This window comes from Saccopteryx bilineata, chromosome 4 (assembly GCF_036850765.1).
Source record: "Saccopteryx bilineata isolate mSacBil1 chromosome 4, mSacBil1_pri_phased_curated, whole genome shotgun sequence".
Classification (NCBI taxonomy): domain Eukaryota; kingdom Metazoa; phylum Chordata; class Mammalia; order Chiroptera; family Emballonuridae; genus Saccopteryx; species Saccopteryx bilineata.
This window is the reverse complement of record NC_089493.1, coordinates 168,438,632-168,460,919: the sequence shown is the minus strand read 5'-3', so window position 1 is coordinate 168,460,919 and position 22,288 is coordinate 168,438,632. Positions and strand designations below refer to the sequence as shown.

The window sequence follows — 22,288 nt, the reverse complement described above, 5'->3', positions numbered from 1 at the left end:
ATTATATAATATATATATATATATATATATATATAGATCTCTCTTGTTCTTAAAAGCTACATAGTACCGTATGACAATTTTAATTTCACATTAGACATTTAAACTGTCTCCAATTCTTTGCTATTATTACCAAAGTTCCAGTGAACTCCTTTGAGGCACAAGCATCTTTGAACTCTAGTCTGTTTCTTTGGGACAAATTGGGTCAAAGCATAATCACTTTTTAAAGGCTTTCAATATATATTCCTAAAAGGCCTTACAGAAGGATAGAACTAGCTGACAATGCCTACCGATAGAATCAGGGTCATCTTTCAAATCTATCAGTACTCATCTCCAGCAGAGACAAGCTGGTTCATAAGATCAGTTACAAGGAAATTTCGGGTTGAGGGTCTCTATTCATATGCCTCTCACCCACCCCACCACTGTTACTGGGGCCTTAGAAGTAGTCCCAGGCTGGGGCATGGTATAGCCATCTGTTACTTTGGCCTACTTGGCATTTAGCCTGTTTTGTCCTAACGGGTTCCCTGATTTCTCTCTGGCAAAACTACTCTGCTCCCATTTTATACAGTACCCTTGAAACTGTCAGTCAAGGAGTCCTGTTTTACCCTAGCAGGGCCCAAGCTAGACCACAGTGATGTTATCTTTCCTTGGAATCTGAATTTTCAAAAGAGTGAGGCTAGAACTAAAAAGAGTTGAGTTTTATCATCCTGTAAATATCATGCAAGGGACCCTTTTTCATTGGTTCCTAGGCCTCCAGAGATGCTGAGCCTGGTACTTCAGCTCTTCCTACCTTACTGTGAGTTACCCTACAGCCTGCTGTATTCCTTCTTGATTATTACTGTCTTTGCTATTGTTATTTTAGCCCAAGTTAGCCAGAATTGATTTCAAATGCTCTAAAACAATACCAGCTAACAGGGAAGGGAAAACATGACTTGTTTCCTTGAATATTTACTTGACAAAATTTACCCTTGCTGACACAAAACTGAGGCTCATGGACAGAGATAAGAGTGCAGTGGTTACAAGGGGGAGGGAAAGGAGGAGAGGGAGGAGGTAGGGGGAGGGGAGGGGCATAAAGAAAACCAAATAAAAGGTGACGGAGGACAATTTGACTTTGGATGATGGGTATACAACATAATCAAATGTCAAAATGATCTGGAGATGTTTTCTCTGAATCTATGTACTCTAATTGATCAATATCACTCTGTTAAAATTAATTGTCTGAATTTAAAAAAAAATTACCTTTGTTGAATTAAGGGGGGAAAAAAACCCAAAGGCTGTTCTTAACCTACCAAAAGCCACCATTATAAAACTATGGGTAAATTTTGTTTTTTGGGAAGGGAGGGAGGAAGGGAGGGAAGAAGGGGAAAAACTTCTGTCCCATAATGAATTTCACACACAATACCTTATTCTTTTGTCTACATGGAGAGTCACTGTTTTACTGAGTTTTCTGACAGGACTGGAATTCATGGTAAGGCTACCACTGAACTTTTTTCCAAGTAGATTTTACAAAGCAAATCTGAGGCAAGAGGACAGGATTTCCTTTGTACTCTTATAGCAACCTGGAAGGAATTTGTTTTTCTCCTGTGCACCAAGGAGATAATCAGCACAAACACTCTAGCAGTAGCAGTTTTATTTTAATTCCCTCATCTTTACAGGTGCCCTTGGAAATCATGATTAGCCAGAGTGCTCAGAGCCAACAGCAGGGGGAATGTCCAGTCTATTTTACAGAGGCTGCCTGCCCAGGGTCACTCCCATCAAAGAGGAAGATTATTACAGAGCTTGCTATCTCCACTCTTCCTCCCCAAAGAGGCAACAAAGAACACTAAGCGATCACTAAGGTAGTTATTGCCTCTCAAGTCCTCTGAGCAATACTGTGTAGGAGGCAAAGTCAATTCTGGCATTCTCATAGGACAGGGCTCTTGGGGAGCTGGGTAGTACTGGATTAGGTGACTTTTAGACAGAATTGGAGATATATTCTTAAGACGACCTTGGGTTAACTGAGAGAATGTACATGAAAAAATGTTCTGTAAAGTGTGAAGGGTTATATAATGCAAGGTGTCATTAAAGCCTTGCCAGTGAGGCTCACTGAGTGGCCTGGAGTCAGGGATGTGGTATGTCAGGGTGGAAGCCTCCCAGGCAGCACTGGGGGAAATGGGGCAGACCCAACATGCCCACAGCACCTCCTGGTGGCTCTTTCCTGGAGTGGCAACTTCTCAAAGCCCAGTCCCAACCCAACTATAGAAAATGTTCAAAGACCACACTTACTTCCTTCGCTCTGATTGTCTTTGTTCGAGTTGTAGACCTGAAAAATAAAAATAAACATTTACTATGTGCATTTTATACCACTCTACAGGTTCACCAGAGAAAACCATTACCTTCACCCTTTCCCTAGTTTAAGCTATAAGATGAAAGGTAATTTCTAGTCAGCCTTCAAATATGAATCCCTTCTATAATTTTCTAGTTCCCGGTATTTACTTCAACTGTTCTCAAGTGTGTGTACATCAGAATCATCTGTGGAACTTGGCTGTAAAAAAATGAGAAAATACCATATTCCTTCTTTAAAAAACAAACTATGTGTGTATATAAAGCTATAAAGGAGAACTCAATTTAAATAAGTTAGAAATCATTAAGCATTAACTGTGCAACAGGCAACGTGCTAAGCAATTCACATGAATTATCTCAAATTATCCACAAAACAATTCTGCTGGGTAGGAACTGTTATTATCACTGTTTTACAAATGGAGAATCCAAGATTTAGAGACGTTAACCAAGGCTTCTCACAGTTAGTAAGTGGGAAATTCAGGACAAATACACATTAGCAACCGTTAAGCTTTAACACTGCAGATCAATTCTTTTTACCTTACAGACTTTTGTAAATTTGAATTTTATAAGAAGAGTTTATTACTTTCACAATAGAAGACTTAAATGTCTTATAGAAATCGTAAAAGCAAAAGTGCTCCCCGTAAAACTGACAATGACACATTGCAAGAGTCAGCAAGCTTTTTCTGTAAAGAGCCAAACAGTAAATGGTGCAGGCTTTGCAGGCCAGGAGGCAAAAAAAATCAATGATATTATGTAGGTACTTGTGTACCTACATAACTGTGCAACAGGCAACGTGCTAAGCAATTCACATGAATTATCTCAAATTATCCACAAAACAATTCTGCTGGGTAGGAACTGTTATTCTCCATTTGTTTTACAAATGGAGAATCCAAGATTTAGAGACGTTAACCAAGGCTTCTCACAGTTAGTAAGTGGGAAATTCAGGACAAATACACATTAGCAACCGTTAAGCTTTAACACTGCAGATCAATTCTTTTTACCTTACAGACTTTTGTAAATTTGAATTTTATAAGAAGAGTTTATTACTTTCACAACAAGAAAGAAAGCACACTTCCATAAACGTTTTTGATAAAATTCAAAATATAATAATTTTTTCAAGATACGGGTCTTACATCCCTGGCCAGTAAAAACCCCTTTGAGTCTGTGGCTCTCCTTTCCTGGCTCGGTTCCTGTAAGGGTTAAACAAGCAGTTCTCAGCCAACAGTGGTCATCAGAATTACTTTGAAAATCTTTTTTTTAAGTTATTATGACCAGCTTCACCTTCTGTTTTTCATGCCTATATTCTCATAATCACCAGAGAAATGTAGGCACTATGATATTTTTCTAAAGCAGAGGTTTTATGTTATTAAATAATGTCAGCATATCAGGGGTTGGCAAATTATGGCCCATAGGCCAAATCCAGCTCACCACCTGCTTTTGTACAGCCCATGAGCTAAACCCAATGAACATTTGCAGTTGATTTGATAATAGAAATACTAACTTTAACTTTGAACCTTAAATTTTTTACTTACTCATCTTAGGAGAAGGAGGGGGGAGAGAGAGAGAGAGAGAGAGAGAGAGAGAGAGAGAGAGAGAGAGAAAGGGAGGAGGAGCAGGAAGCATCAACTCCCATATGTGCCCTGACCAGGCAAGCCAAGGGTTTCGAAACGGCGACCTCAGTGTTCCAGGTCAACGCTTTATCCACTGCGCCTCCACAGGTCAGGCTGAACCTTAATTAAGGTGTTATTCTCCCTCTAAAAATATTCCGTTCTTCTGATTAGTTAACGTGTATTTCAAAAGCTTATATTCCTTGGGGCCCTGGCTGGTTGGCTCAGTGGTAGAGTGTCGGCCTGGCATGCAGGAGTCCTGGGTTCGATTCCCAGCCAGGGCACACAAGAGAAGCGCCTATCTGCTTCTCCACCCCGCCCCCTCTCCTTCCTCTGTCTCTCTCTTCCCCTCCCGCAGCCAAGGCTCCATTGGAGCAAAGTTGGCCCGGGTGCTGAGGATGGCTCTATGGCCTCTGCCTCAGGCGCTAGAATGGCTCTGGATGCAACAGAGCGACGCCCCAGATGGGCAGAGCATCGCCCCCTGGTGGGCATGCTGGGTGGATCCCAGTCGGGCGCATGCGGGAGTCTGTCTGACTGCTTCCCCGTTTCCAACTTCAGAAAAATACAAAAAAAAAAAAAAAAGCTTATACTCCTTGGAAAAGATACTCTTTCTGTGCCAAGGGAACATGGTTGCCCGTTCTCCCTCTGCAGCAGCTCTGCCATCAGTACAAGTAGAGAATCTGGACTAGATCATGCTTTGCAAATCAAACTCCACAGCATACACAGGACTGCCAGAGGTTTGGGGAGAAAAGCTAAGGCCCCAAGTATCCAAATGCCCTCCTTCCCTTTGCTTGTATTGGCTTTATTAATGTGACTACCAAAATAGGGGATGCTGGCTTTGAAAAGTTTGAAGACCTCCTAAATGGGTAATATCTAAAGTTACTTGTAATTCATTAATTTGTTTATTCATTCATGTAGTTAACAAGTATTTACTGTGTGCTCATAACAGCCAGGCAATGTTCTAGAGCTAGGGATACAGACGAACACTATAGCTATGATCTCTGCTTCTTGGAACTTGCCTACTAGGGAAGAAAATGAGTAAACAGACACACAGATAAGACATTCAAATACTGGTAAGTACAGTGAAGAAAATAAAGGTCTACTGTGGACCTGAGGTGGGGAATATCTTCTCTGAAGAGGTGACACTTGCATGAGACCTGAATGCTGAGAGAGGACCTTCTCGGGAAGATGTGCGGGCCCAATGCCAACAGCAGGTGCAGGTCTTTGAGTTGGGAAAGGCATGCCCTTTTGGAAGGAGGAAAGCCAGTGTGGTTGGCAATCAGTACAAGGCAGGAGGTAAGGATGGGGTGAAGGGGCAGTGATGTGATCCTATAGGGCTTTGTGACCGTTAGGAAAATGGGTAGCCTCATAATAGCTGGGATCAGTGATCCATGGTGAACGGCATTCACTAACCTTGGAAAGTTGGGTAACAGAAGTACAGAGAGAAAGAACATATTTTGGCAAGTTTTTTTTTTCCAGCCATCTCTTCTATTAAATTCAAATATTCTATCCCAGAGACACTTGCTCCTATTTATAAATAGCAAAATCCAGAAGAAATAGCAAAATACAAGGCTTTTGGCCCTTCTTAATTAGGTTGAGTTTGGATCAAATTACTTTTCTTCCAGGTTTCCTGGGTCTCAGGAGACCTCTGCCAAGAACACCCAAGAATTTCCCAAATTGGAGAGGTGTGATCAATGAGCCAAAGGCACCAGAAATATGAGCCACCTGATCCTCTGAGGCCAGGCCATTAATCTCTGTCTGGTTTGGGTAAATGAGCCAAATAGAATGAATTCTGAAATGAAGTTAATAAACTACGCCCTCCAGGATTACGTGACTATAGGGCCCAACCAAGAAGGCCCAGGGCTTAAGAGCACTCTCATGGTCATAAAGGCCAGATGGTGGCATGGTAAGAGGATACCACAATAAGGTGGAATCTTGTTACCATGAGGAAAGTGAGGAAGGTGGAGAAAGCCTCCATATGCTTCCTCTGCACTAAGAGAACTAAAAGCACTAAGAGAGAATGTCTTATTTTTTAAGGTGAGAAGAGGGGAAATAGACTCCCACATGTACCCCAACCAGGACCCACCCAGAAACCCCTTCAGGGGACGATGCTATAAGTGCCAAGCTATTTTTAGCACCTAAGGCTGATGCATTCCAACAGTGCTATCCTCAGCACCCAAGGCCACACTCAAACCAATCAAGACACTGGCTGTGGGAAGGAAAGGGGAAGAGAAGGAGGAGTGGGAGAAAGAAAGGGAGAGAAGCATATGGTCACTTTTCCTGTATGCCTTGACCGGGAATCAAAGCTGGGATATCCATTCACCAGGCTGATGCTTGATCCACTGAGCCACAAACCAGGGTTGAGAACGTCTTTATTTACTGAGCATTTACCAAGTACCACACAAGATGGCAGCTAATCTTTGAAACCGCCTTATGGGTTACTGGTGTTATTCCCAGTCTACAGATGTGGAACCTGAGGCTCAAGAGGTTACAGTTTTCCAAGGACACAGAGTTGGGAGGCAGTGTACTGAATATCCTGCCTCGACAGAAATATTCCAGCCCTCTTTTATGTTTCTAGGCAGTGGCAAATGCACACAACCACCAAGCCATCCCAGTAGTCTGTGATTCATAAATACCTTCCATACTAGCAGAGGCAAAGCATATACAAGTCACCCTTTAGAAATGGTCAGTCTACACCTGGGAAACTTTCTTCTATAGAAATCATAGTTGCCCAGTAGTCTCAGACTGAAGTTGAAAGGTAAGGGCAATTTCCTGAAATGAAAGGTCTCTGACAGTGGCTTCTGGTTTACAATTAGTAGAGCTATCTCAGATTTATATACTCTCAAGTAAGCGCCTCCAGAACCTTCATCTTGAAAGGACAGAACCCAATTTTCTGCGATCAATTCAAGGGGACGTGAATCACTCAACAATTCTGAATATGGCTCATAGGAAGACTGATCAATTAATAAACTTTCTCAACAACCCAAGAGAAATTAGAGTGTGTCTGTCTTCATTAGCCAGAATACTCCAAGACCTGGCCACACTAAAGTTTTGTAGCCCTGTCTTTATATATTTTATGTAATAATTGTAATAACAATAATAAATCAATGAAAACGATTAAAAAAAACTAGTTATATGTCAGACACCATGCCAAGCACTCTATATGTACTGTCTTGTTTAGTTCTCTGTGGGTCAAATAAGTTTGCAAATATGATGTATATGTTTGCTGGCTTATAGTTTGCACTGGGTGTGGGGGACAGGCTGTAAGCCAGCGAAGTCATTATAGCCTAAGGCTTAGTTTTAAGACTAAGCCTTTCCTGCCCTTTTAATACTAAGATCTTTTCAAGACTAAACATTTCCCCACACCCTAGACTTTTGCATGATGTGGGTGGGGTGGTGCACTCTTATGAAAAATCCCATTTATGTCTCAGGATAAGTAACCTTGTATCAGAGACTTCCTTATTTTGTATATTGGCTTAAAGCAGAGGTCCCCAAACTTTTTACACAGGGGACCAGTTCACTGTCCCTCAGACCATTGGAGGGCCGGACTATAAAAAAAAACTATGAACAAATCCCTATGCACACTGCACATCTTATTTTAAAGTGAAAAAACAGACGGGAACAAATACAATATTTAAAATAAAGAACAAGTAAATTTAAATCAACAAACTGACCAGTATTTCGATGGGAACTATGCTCCTCTCACTGACCACCAATGAAAGAGGTGCCCCTTCCAGAAGTGCGGCAGGGGCCGGATAAATGGCCTCAGGGGGCCACATGCGGCCCGCGGGCCGTAGTTTGCGGACCCCTGGCTTAAAAGTTTTGGTTTCTACATTGTAAAATGGGAGAGACAGGGGGTCCGCTCTCTCTCGGTTCCTGAAATTAGCATTGCATAGGAGAGGCAGTCAAGATGGCGGAGTGCTGAAGGAGAAGCCAGTTTGTACAGAGTTTGTGCAGAAAGAAGGAGATAGGGAACAGGTGAATAAAGCTGGTGAGGTAGAAACCTTTGATTCTAAGAATACTTGGATGTGTCAGTGGCTTTGGGAGCCTTGAATGGAAAGGGAAGTGTTTTCCCACTATGTGTATTTCTCGCCCACCAGGTGCGAGCTAGGATTAAATGTAATGGCCCACCAGTTCTTGGCTCCATTGTTCCATTACCGTCTGTTCAAATCAACTGCGAACCTGCATGGGCCAGGAGGCTGTGATGGTGGCCGTGGCTACTGGCTATATATCCTCATACCATCTAATTATTCCCATCATACAGATGAGAAAACTGAGGCATCAGAGAGGTTAGGTCACTTGCCCAAGGTTAGGTAGCTGAAGAAAGTGGCCAGAATCCAGACAGAAACTCCTATAGTCTGTTTCTAGAGCCCAAGCTCTTAAACATTAATCACATAATAAGGCACTGTGGTGGTGGTGGTGGTGGTGGTGGTGAAAGGGGATGAGACAATCTGGGAAACTAGGAAAGGTGAGTCACTGGAGGAAAAAATATGCCACAAATCAGAGAGACAATGAAACTGGGAATAGCCTTCTGATTCCAGCCTGAAGTGTTCACTACTAACCTATGCAACAAACTGGCACCTAACACAGAAGTAACACTTCATACTCCCTCTGAACCACAGGGCTTGCTCCTGAAGATAAATACCAGGCAGGAAAGTGGGTCTTAGATACAAATCACGGGGCACAGCAATTCTATGAGTCCTCACCCAGCAGCTACAATGGGAGAGCAATTTAATAAATCAAAAGAAGGTGAAGAAAGCCTTCATGTGCTTCCTCTGCACTAAAATGTGATTTTGCAATAAATTCTGTTCACTGCTGAGCCAATTCAATTTATACATCCCTAGAGAATAAAGAGAGACTATAGAATCATTTGGATTCCCAGAATTTTTCTACGGGTAACCATTATGATCATTATTCAGGCCTTACTAAGAAAGCACAGAGAGGGATTTCTTTTAACATCTAAATTAAAGGCATAAATAAAGCAATAATTAGACCCCCCCAAAAAAATTCTCACTTTTTCCCTCTGACACACAGCTGCATTAGTACTTGGCCACCCCACACTTTGGATCAAAATCCACACAAAATAAGGTGTTTGAGAAACAGATTCATAGGCAAATTTATTTAAAACTGCTGCTCCTGTCTAAAGGGCACCTGCACTCATGCCTAACTCGATACCTGCCTGAGGTCTCTTCCACGTGCCCTGGAGCATCTATACACCTCCCACCTCGTTGTTCCCCTGATTTGCCAATGTAGAAGCACACAAAACAAAACTATATGCCAACAACTCAAGATATTGCAGAAGCCAGTTAGTTCTACATCACCAGATATTCTGTCCCTTCTCTCTGTGTGACACAGTGGATCTACGTGCCACTAAGACTTGCCTTTTTGCATTACTTCTCTGTCATTGGTGGCAGATTTGTGGTAATCTGCTGCTTGGGTTCAAAGTCCAGCTCTACAGTTATTAGCTCTACATTCCAGTCACTGAACATCTCGGCCCCGCCACCTGTTACATTAAGAATACTCACAGTCCCTACCTCTCAGGGTTGTTGTGAAAATTCAATGTTTCATGTCTATTATCTTTTAACACAGAGCACAGAATACTAATGCTATGATCCACAGATCCATAAATATTAATTTTTATCACTGTCACTCTCGCCCTCCTTTCTTATCTTCACACTTATCCCCTTTGGGATAATTGGCTAGGCAAGAGAATGCAGCTTGAGGAAGTCAATGACACTGGTCTCATTAGCATTTTAATTTAATCAACTGAAAGTAATTAAGGGACAAAAGGAAAAAAGGCAAACTAAAGTCAACTTACAGCATCTGGTTCTCAATTTTGTTTTGTTTTAAGGGAAGTCAAATAGAAAAGTAACCACCTACCACCACCCATGTTTTTACCACTGATTATGTGCCAGGTACCATACTAAACATTTACATGAATTACTTTATTTCATCCTTAAGCCAATCAGGTACTACCACCGTCTGTACTCCATAGTTTCATGAAGGTAAAGTAACTCCCAAAGTCACAAAGCTAGCAAGTAGCAAAGCTCTCTAGACTAGCGTCTGTACTCACCCACACGTCCCAACCCAGTCCCACCTCTGGGGAAAAAGCAGCTTGGCCATCAACAAAGAACTCAAAAGAAGCTAAGTAGTAATTAAAATGGCAACAATACAGACATTATGTCCAATGAGCGTAACAGTAATTCTACAAACTTCCAATTAATGAAGCATAGCAGTAATTGAAAACCATGGCCAGCTTGTGAGACCTAGGGTACCTAAGAAATGTCTTTCTTAAAAACTATGACCCCAGAGAGTGAGCGGGCCGCGTTGTCAAGGATCATGAAGCAGGCAGATTTCTTAGTAGAACACCACATTCAAATACTCAGCAAACTCTACTAATAGGTTGAGTTTAGGACCATTTAGTAACACCCCTGAGATGTTACTAGTGAAACACCCTTAGTCTGTGGAATGCCATCCAATAGTAGACATAAGTTTTTGAATGGGAGAGACCCTCTCTTCTCGCGGTGGGCTACAGGCCACACTTCGAAAGATTTTGAGAAAGAACTTTCGAATCTTAAGCACGTAGGTATAAAACCAGTCGGAATGGCTTGCAGTAAGTAAGGATGTGTCTCAACTTGAGGGGCCAGAGCTTGGGAACTAGACACTGGTTTCTCCTCCTCCCAAGAGAAACGTGCCTCTCGTCACCACAGCCTGAGAGACAAACTGTGCTTCAGAGATGGACATGCAATGACTGCTGCTGCTTTTCTGTTTCTCACCTAGCAACATTCCCTTTGGCTCGCCTCTCCGCTGCTACTGGTATCGTATTTGCTGTCTTAGGGAGGAGCTCTCGAAAGTGAAGCCAATAAAAATATATCTGATGGCTCTTCCTGATAAACTGTACTTGGACAAATATGAAGACCTTGCACTTGCCTGCAGGATCACACGTAAAGAGGGTTCAGCAATGGCACAGAGCAGGCCATTCAATACGTATTGTTTGCCTCACAGACAGTTTCTGAGTACAGGAATAAAAGACTGAAATTTTTCATAAAAATCCCCATGCTGGAGTTGATGGGGACAATGAATTGGTACATTGACCCGACAGAAAAGGTAAGCCAGATCTATCATTTCCAGATGACTGTATCTCATTTTTCCAAATACCTGGAAAATTCTCTCAGAATCTTTACCGAGAGGAATGGAAATACACAATTCAGAACTTATTATGATAATACAACACATATTTGTCTTAACTCAAGGCTATCAAAATCCCTCACAGCCCTTTGTTTTCTATGGCATACTGCTGAATGTTAGCTCTACTCCCAACAAGTGACAGCAAAAGCTCTTAATAGTTACAGAGGCCAGGTGGTCACCAGGGTGTTCTGAAATAAGACCTAAGGATAAGGTTATTAGACCTCATGGTACTGAGTCTCCCCACCCTATGCTACAGAGTCACCTTAGGATTCAAAGGGTCTCTTGGAAAATGGCCCAGCAAAATGTGACCAAATGGCTATGCTCCCAAAGTCAATTGGATAGTGTCTCTGTCAGCCCCTGAAGCCTTCCTGCATACCAACACGCCAGCATGCCAGTCAATAAAAAATGACTGCTTGCTGTTCAACATGATCATGGCAATGATGCCAGACAGAAAATAAAACTTTCTTTTCCATGAGTTCAGGTACTGCCTGCTGCTTTGTACCTAAGGACAGAACGGGCTTACCTCCTGTATAATTCCTCAGTAATAAATACTGGAGGGAACAAAGTGCTCTGGACACCTGCGACTGCTTCCTGCTCGGCAACCACGTTTCTCTTTCCCGAGGGACACCACCGCCCACCGCGTCCATGCTATGCAGGGTTCCATCTTCAGGTTTGGACATGTGATCCAGACACTGCATCCGACTGAGCATGCGAGTCAGCCCGGGCCAAACAGTCAACCTTACTTGTTTTTAACACTTTTAATTACAACTACTGGAAATGAGGCCTTGTGGTGTTGCTGGGAGAAGAGGATACACATCTGGAACTTTTCTGGCCAACTCGGCCACCATATAGGCAGCGCCCAAGTAAAATAGGTCAGAGGAAAGTGGAGCGAAGACAGCATTTCAATGGCATTGTTCAAGCTCTTTTATCTTAATGCATCTGAGGTTCCTCCCTGCTCTTTCCATGAGTGAACCAATAACATCCTTTAAAAAAAAAAAAAAGTAGCGTTTCTATTGCTTGCAGCCAAGAGTAGTAGCAAATACCAAAAAAAAAAAAAAAAAAAAAAAAAAAAAGCCTAGACAATAAGCTTCATAGGGAACTCCAGAATGAAGAACAAAGAAAAATATGCGACAACGTAGAGCAGGAAAAAAAATAGTATATTCATGTCACCCTTGAGATGGCCCTTTCTTCTGCCTCACATATCCAGTCGGTTCAAAGACTGATCGATTCTATCATTATTATATACCTTGAACCTATTCCTCTTCCCCATGTCTTCTTCTCCTGCCCTAGGTCAGGCTTTTCCTTCTCATCTGGACTTTGACACGGCCTCCCCCAGTCTTGCTGGCTCCACGCTCTCTCTCCCCGCTCCATCTGTCATACACATGGCTTCTGCAGGATGTATTTCTCAAATCCCAGCTCTGGCTGGAGGAGAGGGGCTTCAAGACATCACAACAGCAGTCTACGAACTCTCCCAGGGTTTGAAGACGACTTACTATTCTGAATGGAGATGGAAGTGAAGGGGAAGGGAGGCAGATTTTGGCTGGATAGCATTGACTACCCTTCAGAGCTCCACATGGTCCACTTAGCAGGGAGGATGGCTGGATGTCATTCTGACTCACAGAATAAGCTCCGTTTCATCTAGAGACAGCCCTCAGCATTCCCGGGCTGAGAAAGTCAACTTCATTTGAGCTTTAACTATTGTTAGCTGGCCCTGTCACCTGCACAAGCAGATTCTAGAACAGAGAAACATGAATGGGGGGGGAGGGTAAAGTAGGGTGGTCAGCAAAGTTTGCTGTGGGCCCTGGGGACCCGGCATTCAGGCCTGGTCCTACCTTCTGTGCTTTCAGATGACTATTTAACATTTCTGAGTTTGTTTTCTCATCATAAAGTAGAAACAAATAACAATATTTCATGAAGGCATTGGGAGAATTAGAAATAGTCTAACTGTGTCTGAAAGTGCTCAAAAATGTTACTGCTATTTCCCTACCTCCACAAAAATTGCCTGACATTCTTGATGGCTGCAGACTACCTTAATATCTCCCTTCTTTGCCCTAGCCAGTTGGCTCAGCAAGTAGAGCGTCGGCCCGGCATGTAGAAACCCCAGGTTCAATTCCCAGTCAACGCACACAGGAGAAGTAACCATCTTCCACCCCTTCCCCCTTCTTTCTCTTTCTCTCTCTCCTCCTCTCCCATAGCCATAGCTCAAATGGTTCGAGTAATTTGACCCCAGATGCAGAGGATGGCTCCATGGCCTTGCCTCAAGCATTGAAATGGCTCCATTTGGAGCAACAGAGCAGCGGCCCCAAATGGGCAGAGCAACGCCCCCTAGTGGGCTTGCTAGGTGGATTCTATTTGGGGGCATACGGGACTCTGTCTCTACCTCCCTGCCTCTCACATAATTTAAAAAAAATCTCCCTTCTTTGCGTGCTCACTGCTCTAATAGTCTAATCTATATACTTCAGAATAGAGGTTTTCATTCTTCTTTTTCCATTATTTCTAATCTCCTATTATATCCCTTATGACTAGTTCTTACACTTCTATAGTGCATTTAACAGTGCTGGGCATAGTCAGTGTTCAAGAAATCGCTTCTGATTGAAGGACAAGATGCTCAGGACAGAAGGTACCCATTCTTCTGTCTCAGTCTTTGTCAGTGGGTCAGAGGCTGCCATGGTGACCCTGATGAGTAAATTATTGTTATCCTTACAGGGATGCTTTGACATTATGAGTATTGCTGGCACTTACTGACTTCCCTGTGAGAAATCTCAAATAAAGCTGATATAATTGCAATGGAAAAGGTGAAATAGCTCCTCCTGGAGCTTGTGAGTTGAAGGTTACATCCCGATATCCTGAGCAGGTGTAAGGCCATGTATTTTAACTTGATTCTTTTCCAGTTGAATTCAGCATGAACAAAATGTTTCTGGGGCTACTAACACTGATTGTTGTGGGTGCTCCCCCTCCCCAATAGGACTTTGATTTGTGTGTTATATAAACACTGTTGCCATAGTTATAATTCAGGAAGCTTTGCTGTTTGCCCTCAAGAAAAATTCAACCTCAAATCAGGATAACACTGACTCTATAAACCACAACAGACCATCAGAGGGTAGGATTCGCCAAATTCCTGCAAGCTTCTAGAAGGAACTACTGTATTTTGGGTAACATGCAAGCAACAAGAAGAGGAAATGCTGCAACATCATGCAATTTCCTTGCATTTCATAGTCAGAAACCCTGAAAACCCCTAGAAGCAACCTCCCTGGCTTTCAACCCAAGATAAGAGTTATAGCCAATGTAAACAAATACTGGATGCAAAAGAGGAAAAAGAACTCTAAGTAAAGTACAAGTCAGAAAAGTATTTCAGGAAAGTTCTAAAGGCAACAGAAAGGACACAAGCTGACTCGTTATCAAGTGCACGACAGTTAAGTAGACGGCGTGTGAGCTGACATGTATGTAGGATGTGGCCAGCTCACAGTGCGAGCAGCTTGCTGGCCTTCACATTTCCGGCCTCTCGGGCTGATGTAACAGTAAAAAGTGGCTGTGAACCCACTAGCTCATCAGCATGGTGTTTCCAGGGGAGAGAAAGGACTACCTCCCCATACCCCAGACAAAACCTAAAGTTTGTCTTCCTGTGTTCCTCCCTCTCTCTCTTTCTCTCTCCATGTCTTTAGAAACAGTGACACAGCTCTGTCCGCAGGAGAGAGCCTTGTTCTTTTGTGCTCTGGAAATTGCAAACGAGACATTCCTCAGTACACTGTACATGATCCCAAAATCGAGGCTTGTAAGGCTCTGCTGCCCTGGCAGGGTCCTGCTCAGGAGAGGCGTCCAGAGGGTGAGTTACTACACAAAACCTAGTCCTTTGGAGTTCCAGTCCCGTCTTTCTTCTAGAGAACTTAAGGCATTTATATCAATCTCATGAATCCCCACAGTGCCCCTTTGAGGGGCAGGAGGTAAATTTTCCAACACAGGTGATGTCAATGTACTACAGTTTAAGACAGATGACTCAAAACTGAGTTTCCTCAGATGCAGGTCTTACCCTAACACCAGAAATAATCCTGACACCGACCCACGCATTTGCCGCAAGAGGTCTGAGAATAGTTGCTCCTAGATTTCCTTGCTGTGAGCTGGAGGGTAGGGAATCCAGAGCTCTGTGTTTTCCTACAACCTCCAAGGAACAGAAGGAGGCCTGCAAAATGGACGGGTAGCTTTTAGAAATCTTCTGGTTCTACAGAGGTTAAAAGTTGTTAGGCTGGGCCCTTCCTCATCTCCATGCAGTGTGAAAGAGAGGAAGGAGGTGTATCAAGATTCCCCAGCATTTCTCACACAATAATTGGGGTAAAGGGTAAAGATAAGACCATCAGAGTCCTTAGAAAACAATCATTTTTTCTCTGACCACTGAGCATTCATTCACTCTTCTTTAGGTAACTGCACCCTGCTTCCCTCTGAGGGTTCCCACTCTCCCCCCCAGTCAGTTCACTCCACTTCTGGCTCTGAGTTAGACAGGCAGTATGACTTCACCAGGCCAGCATGAACACTATATCCACTCCCAACGTTTTATAATCAAGATTTCGAAGAGAGAAAAGTTGAAAGAATTGACAGTGAACACCCCCCCCCATTACCTCCATTCTACAATTCTCAACATGTTGCTACATTTGCCTTATCACAGGTCTAGCATCTAGCATCCATCAGTCCAACTTTTTTTTTTCAGAGACAGAGAGAGAAATAGAAGGGACAGATAGACAGGAATAGAGAGAGATAAGAAGTATCAATCATGTTTTTCATTGCAACATCTTAGTTGTTCATTGATTGCTTTCTCATATGTGCCTTGACCACGGACCTTCAGCAGACCGAGTAACCCCTTGCTCCAGCCAGTGACCTTGGGTCCAAGCTGGTGAGCTTTGCTCAAACCAGATGAGCCCGCACTCAAGCTGGCGACCTCGAGGTCTCAAACCTGGGTTCTCTGCATCACAGTCCGATGCTCTATCCACTGCGCCACTGCCTGGTCAAGCAGTCCAACTTATTTTTTGATAAATTTTCAAATAACTTGCAGACATCAGCGTGTTTTATCTAAACACTTCAGTATGCATTTAATTTACTAAAGTGTGCAAGTTGTTTATTAATCTTTTAAAAGTAAAATTTGCATAAAATGAAATGCACAATTTTTAAATGTGCCAATCATGAGTTGTGACCATTTCATACATGTCCGTGTACATCAAAACCCCTATTCATATCAATATAGAAACTTTTCCACCATCTCAGTTCTCTAGGCCTCTTTCCGTCTTAACATACACACACACACACACACACACACACACTCATGCACCACCATCACCATTTTGCTCCCACCTTTAGTTTTACCTGTTCTAGAACATTATTCAAATAGCATCAGACAGTATGTACTCCTTCATGGGTGCTTTCTCTTGCTCAGCATAACCTTTCACATTGTAACATGATTCAGTACTTTTGGTTTTGTTGCTGAATCGTGTCTCACTGTTTGACTATATCTGTGTACTGTTATATTCTGTTCGCTGTTATATACACTGTTGAATGTCTGTTTACTGACTCTCCTATTCATGGATACCTAGACTGTCCCTGTCTTGCAATCATAAATAAAGCTGCTCCAACTGTTTTTATATGTCTTTTTCAAGGCATGTATTTTCATTTCTCTTTTATAAATATCTAGAAGTGGAATTACTGGTGCACAGGGTAGGTTTTATTTTTGTTTGTTACTTCATGAGAAAACTGTCAAGTTCTTTTCCAACGCGGCTGTACCATTTCACATTTCCACCAATATTATGAGAGTTCAGGTTACAAGACATAATTACCAACACGTGATGTTGTCAGCCTTTTAATTATAGCCATTTTGGTGGGTCTGTTGTAGTATCTGATTATGGTTTTAATTTGCATTTCCCTAATTAGTCACGTTGAGTACTTTTTCATGCACTTATTGGACATTTAATTCTTCTGAGAGACGACTCATCAATCAAGTCTTGTGCATCTTTTAATTGAGTTGTTCTTTTTATTACTGAGTTTAATGGGCTCTCTATACCTTCTGGATATAAGTCCTCTGACAGATCTATATTTTGCAAACATTTTCACTTGTGGCTTTGCCTTTAAACATAATGGTGCCTTTTGACAAGCACAAGTTTTTAATTTTAATAAAATCAAAAAATTTTTTGCAGAGCTATTGCTTTCTGTATCCTATTACAAAACTTCTGCTAACCACAGATAGCAAAGATTTTTGTCGTGTGTTTTCTTCTGGAAGCCTTACAGTTTTAGCTTTTATGTTTAAGTTTATGACCCATCTTAAATTAATTCCTCTAGTTCTCCTAGTTTGTAAACATAGTTTACAGGTGCTTCTGAGTCACAGCCCACATTTGAAACTCACTGGTTCAAAATGTAAATTTAAGAACAAGAAGCACTAACCTACCTTGCTCTTCTCTCCCACTCCCTTGAAAGTTGTCATATGGAATCAACTGATATAATCCTCAGGGACCCTTGCAATATTAATAAAACTGATATCTACTCCCTACACTTAGCTGACAGGACATGAGGGTAAGTATGCTGAGCTTCATAAAGATATACATATATATATATATATATATATATATATATATATATACACACACATATATATACACACACACACACACACACACACACATGGGTGGACAAATGTAGGTTTACAGTTGGAATTCAAATAATTAATAAATAGCACAAGAAGAAACTATTTCGTGTACTCACAACTGTAAGTCTACTTTTGCCCACCTCTATATATATGGCCAAGGCTAACGGCATGACTACCTACAAGCTATTATCTGAATGGGCAGGGAGCCCTTGGAGCTGACATATATAGTGGTCTTGACCAGCCACGAATTTTTTGTATGACCATAATCAAACCTCTCCTTCTCTGGATCTGGATCTCCTAATCCATCAAAAGAGGGGCCAACATTTTACTTTGTTTTATTACTTTGGTTTCTTAAAAAAATTATTTCCCTTTTTTTAAAAAAATGGGGGGACCTAAAACAGATTCACTTTAAAAATTCCAGCTTCCCTCACTGCCTAACATTTTAATAAACTACCATAAACATGAAGTCCTTGAGGTACTGACAGGCAGTTTCATGAAGCCACCCTTCTCTTTAAGAGTTTCGTATTACAATGGGAGGGTAGCACCTCTCATTTCTTATCTGCAAGCTGATAAATTGGGATTAACTGACAATTGGTTAAGAATGACTTGTTCTGTCAATTTAGAGGAACAGGGAGTGAGGACTGGAAAGGAAAGGGTTTGGAAGGCTGCTGATCAAAGACCAGCTCAGCTTACTGAACAATGTGTTTTAAAGCTGCCCTAGAAGGAAGGGGTTATTAGTGTTCATATCAGCAGCACAAGGTGCCCAACCCAAGCCTTTCTTGCTTTTTCTCTGGTGAGAGCCAAAGCACACCATACACATAGCCACTAACCTCAGCTATAAGAACAGCCAGCAGCCAACGGTAACTGGGAGGGCTAAGGCTGCTGGGGGTGGGAGAGATTAGGGCATGCCTTACTTTTGACCTGAACTTGAGAACATGACAGATAAACACACAAATCCAAAGGCCTCTTCTAGGCCCTTTCCTCCAGCACCTGATACGGTTGATGACCCTGTGTCCTTTGAATGGTCACCTCTCCTGAACCCTACCCAGCCCTGCTTCAGAGCAACTCTACAGGTTCCTCTGTCCTGTACTAATTTTTTTGAATTTAGAAAATATATATGTAAGTTTATTACATAAATTATATATTAATATAATTATATATGAATATAAAATAATCATAAATATAAAATATACATACACACAGTTGATTCTCATTATTCACAATAGTTATGTCCTTTAAAGTTACCATGAATACTGAGCTGGTAAACACTGAACCACTGGTCCTGAGGGAAATATAGGGTTACAATCCCAGAAGCCTCCAGTCTCAACATTTTCATCAACTGATCAATGCATACCTTGCTTTATGTGTGCTTCTACTTAGACACACCTAATCTAATGTACACTGTTGACTCACTAATGCTTAACTCATGGCTAACAGCAGTGTAACTGATGCCTGAGAAAGCTCACCTCACACGTTTTCTCTAGAAGGCCCAGCACAGCCTTCTTGTGCTTGGGGACACTGGCTAGCACCTCATCTCCAGGCTTGGGAGCATTTTAACAGAAATCACCAACAAAAAGCACAATAATGCACACACATGTGACACTAAGCAGCAAAAGACACATTTACAGTAAGAGAGATAAAACCAGGAGACAGAATGTCACCTAGTTCAACCTCAGCTGAGAACATGTATATGTATTAAGTGACTAAAATTCTTCTTTGCTCTGTGCGTATCCATAAATATACTGCTCACAAAAATGAGGGGCTCAGGGAGCGTGCAGCTACTCCAGTACTTTCAGCCTTCTGTACAGTGCATTTTCACCAACAAAATAAAAGCTGTTTCACATATCACTTGTATAATCGAACAACTTTCTTTGACTTGTTGTTTGCTTTTCTGATGTTCTTGTTTAATAATAAAAAAATCAAATGCTTTATCGTTTCGTATTCATTTTGAAATATCCCCTAATTTTTGTGAGCAGTATAATTGCAAAAGCACAGCCCGACCCGTGGTGGCGCAGTGGATAAAGCGTCGACCTGGAAATGCTGAGGTTGCTGGTTCGAAACCCTGGGCTTGCCTGGTCAAGGCACATATGGGAGTTGATGCTTCCAGCTCCTCCCCCCTTCTCTCTCTCCCTCTCTGTCTCTCTCTCTCCCCTTCTCTCTCCTCTCTATAATGAGTAAAAAAATTAAAAAAAAAAGAAAATTTAATAAAAAATATATATATATTTAAAAAAAAGCACATGTATTGATTTGGAAGAGTTGCAAATAAATTTTAGCAAGTAGGTGGATTCACATATGAAATCCACGAATCAACTGTGCATACATATGTGTATGTATATATATATATGTGCACATACACACATGAGAAATATTCTGAGCTTATATGAAAGTACAAAAAAGCCTGACCTCTGGTGGCACATAGACCTGGAATGCTAACGTTTGCTGGTTCGAAATCCTAGACTTGCCCAGTCAAGATACATATGAGAAGCAACTACTACGAGTTGATGCTCCCCTCTCCTCCCCTCTTTTTCTCTCTCCTCTCTTAAATCAACAATTAAAATCTTTAAAAGCACAAAAAATAAAATAAAAGTACCAAAAAATTATTTAACAGTTACCCAGGAATTCATGATATGCACATTTAACAGATACTAGCAGTTTTCTAAATTGTTTCCAATTGAGATCTCCCTACGGAACTGAACATCCCAGTCCCTTGGCATGACCTCTCTACCTTTCACCGGCTACCCCAAAGACGGTGTGTGTTTCTCCTACACATGTTTTAACACTTCTACTATATATGCATAAACAACATATAATTTTTGTTTTTAAAATGTACATAAATGGCATTATATTAGATATGTATCTTATCTTGCAACTTGCTTTTTCATTTACAATTATGTTGATATTTATCCATATAGACAAATGTAGTTCAAGTTTGTTCATTTTATCCACTATAAAGTATTCCCTTAAATAGATAAGCCAGAGTTTATGCATTTTTATACAGATGAACAATATAGGTTATTCTCAATTTCTCACTATTATAATGCACACTGCAGTGAACAATCTTTTCCTTGTCTCCTTTAGCAAACTACCACCCACAGGCCACACATCCAGTCTGCCTGTGCTTTGTAAATATTTTTGAAAACAGTTATGTTCAATCATTCACATATTGTCCACAGCTGCTTTCATGCACAACAGCAGAGCTGAGGAGTCGTTCCAACAGAGATCATTGTAAGATACTTGAATGCTCAACTTTATTCGTTTTTGGGTGAATTTACCAACTTATACTCCTATTAGCACTATATACTTTAAGAGTTCCATAGCCTGCTCTTTAAAGATGCCCAGAACTGCTTCCTTGGCTCTTTTTCCTTACTGTTCCTCCCTCCCTCCCTCCCTCCCTCCCTCCCTCCCTCCCTCCCTCCCTCCCTCCCTCCCTTCCTTTCTCCCTCACTCTCTCCCTCCTTTCTTCCTTTCATTCATTCCTCCCTCCCTCCCTTCCTCCCTTCCTCCTTCCCTCCCTCCCTCCCTCTTTTCCTTCTTTCCTTCCTTCCTTCCTTCTTCCCTCCTTTCCTCCTTCCCTCCCTTCCTCTCTCCCTCACTCCCTCCCTCCTTTCTTCCTTTCATTCATTCCTCCCTCTCTCTCTTCCTCCCTTCCTTCTTGCTTCCCTCCCTCCCTCCCTCCCTTCCTTTCTTTCTTTTTCTTTCCTTTTTTCTCTTTCTTCTTTAGATTTTATTTATTGATTTGAGAGAGAGAGAAAGGGGAGGGGGAGGAGCCAGAAGCATCAACTTGTAGATTTTCTCGTATGTGCCTTGACCGGGCTAGCTAGGTGTTTAGAACCAGCACCTCAGTGTTTCAGGTCCAAACTTTACCCACTGTGCCACCACAGGCCAGGCTATCATACTCCCTTTCTACATACAAAAGTTTGAAATTTCACCCATTCCCATGGCTTCAACAAATGCCTGTGTGCAGATGGCACTCCACCTCCAAACCTGTAACCCAACCTCCTCCAGCTTTCTGAGAAGCAGACCTTCCTTTTGAACTGCCTCCTGGTCATCTCTCTCTCAGAATTTCCCTGAACCTCAAATCGAGAGTCTGTTCCTCCTACTGCCACCAAGAAGGGTTTCTTGAAACAATGGTAGGGCTAACACCTTAAAACTTGTGAACAAACAGCTAAATTAGGAGTTCTTTTTAATAGGTTGATACAGGGCCATTTAATAGGAAAAGAAAATACACAAACCTATTTCCACATAGTAACTACTCCTTTCTGGTTGTAACACCTCTCTGTGCCCTGTTGCCCACATCTATAAAATGGAGATCATTCCACCTAAATTAAAGATTGGACCATCAGCAGTAAAGCAGCAGGCTCAGTGCCTGGCACATAGTAAATGCTCAGTAAACAGTAGCTAACAACCACTTATTCTCAACAACCTGGATTTAAAATCTTAAGGTCCCATTTCTTCTTTTACTCCCAACTCTAATCAGGTGACAACAACTGATTTTTTTTTTTCAAAATGATTATATTCCCATTCCTTCCTTTTCAGTCCCAAGACCTCTGTTGGG

General features: G+C 41.8%; 1 protein-coding gene across 2 annotated transcripts in view; it reads right to left on the bottom strand.

Moving 5' to 3' along the window:
* The window catches only part of ARHGAP26 (Rho GTPase activating protein 26), a 488,882-nt gene that overhangs the window by 234,687 nt on the left and 231,907 nt on the right, over positions 1–22,288 (bottom strand). For both annotated transcript variants that reach the window (XM_066272835.1, XM_066272836.1), the window contains exon 12: positions 2,263–2,299. In XM_066272835.1, coding sequence (XP_066128932.1) covers positions 2,263–2,299 — 37 coding nt within the window. The remainder of the gene's footprint in view (positions 1–2,262; positions 2,300–22,288) is intronic.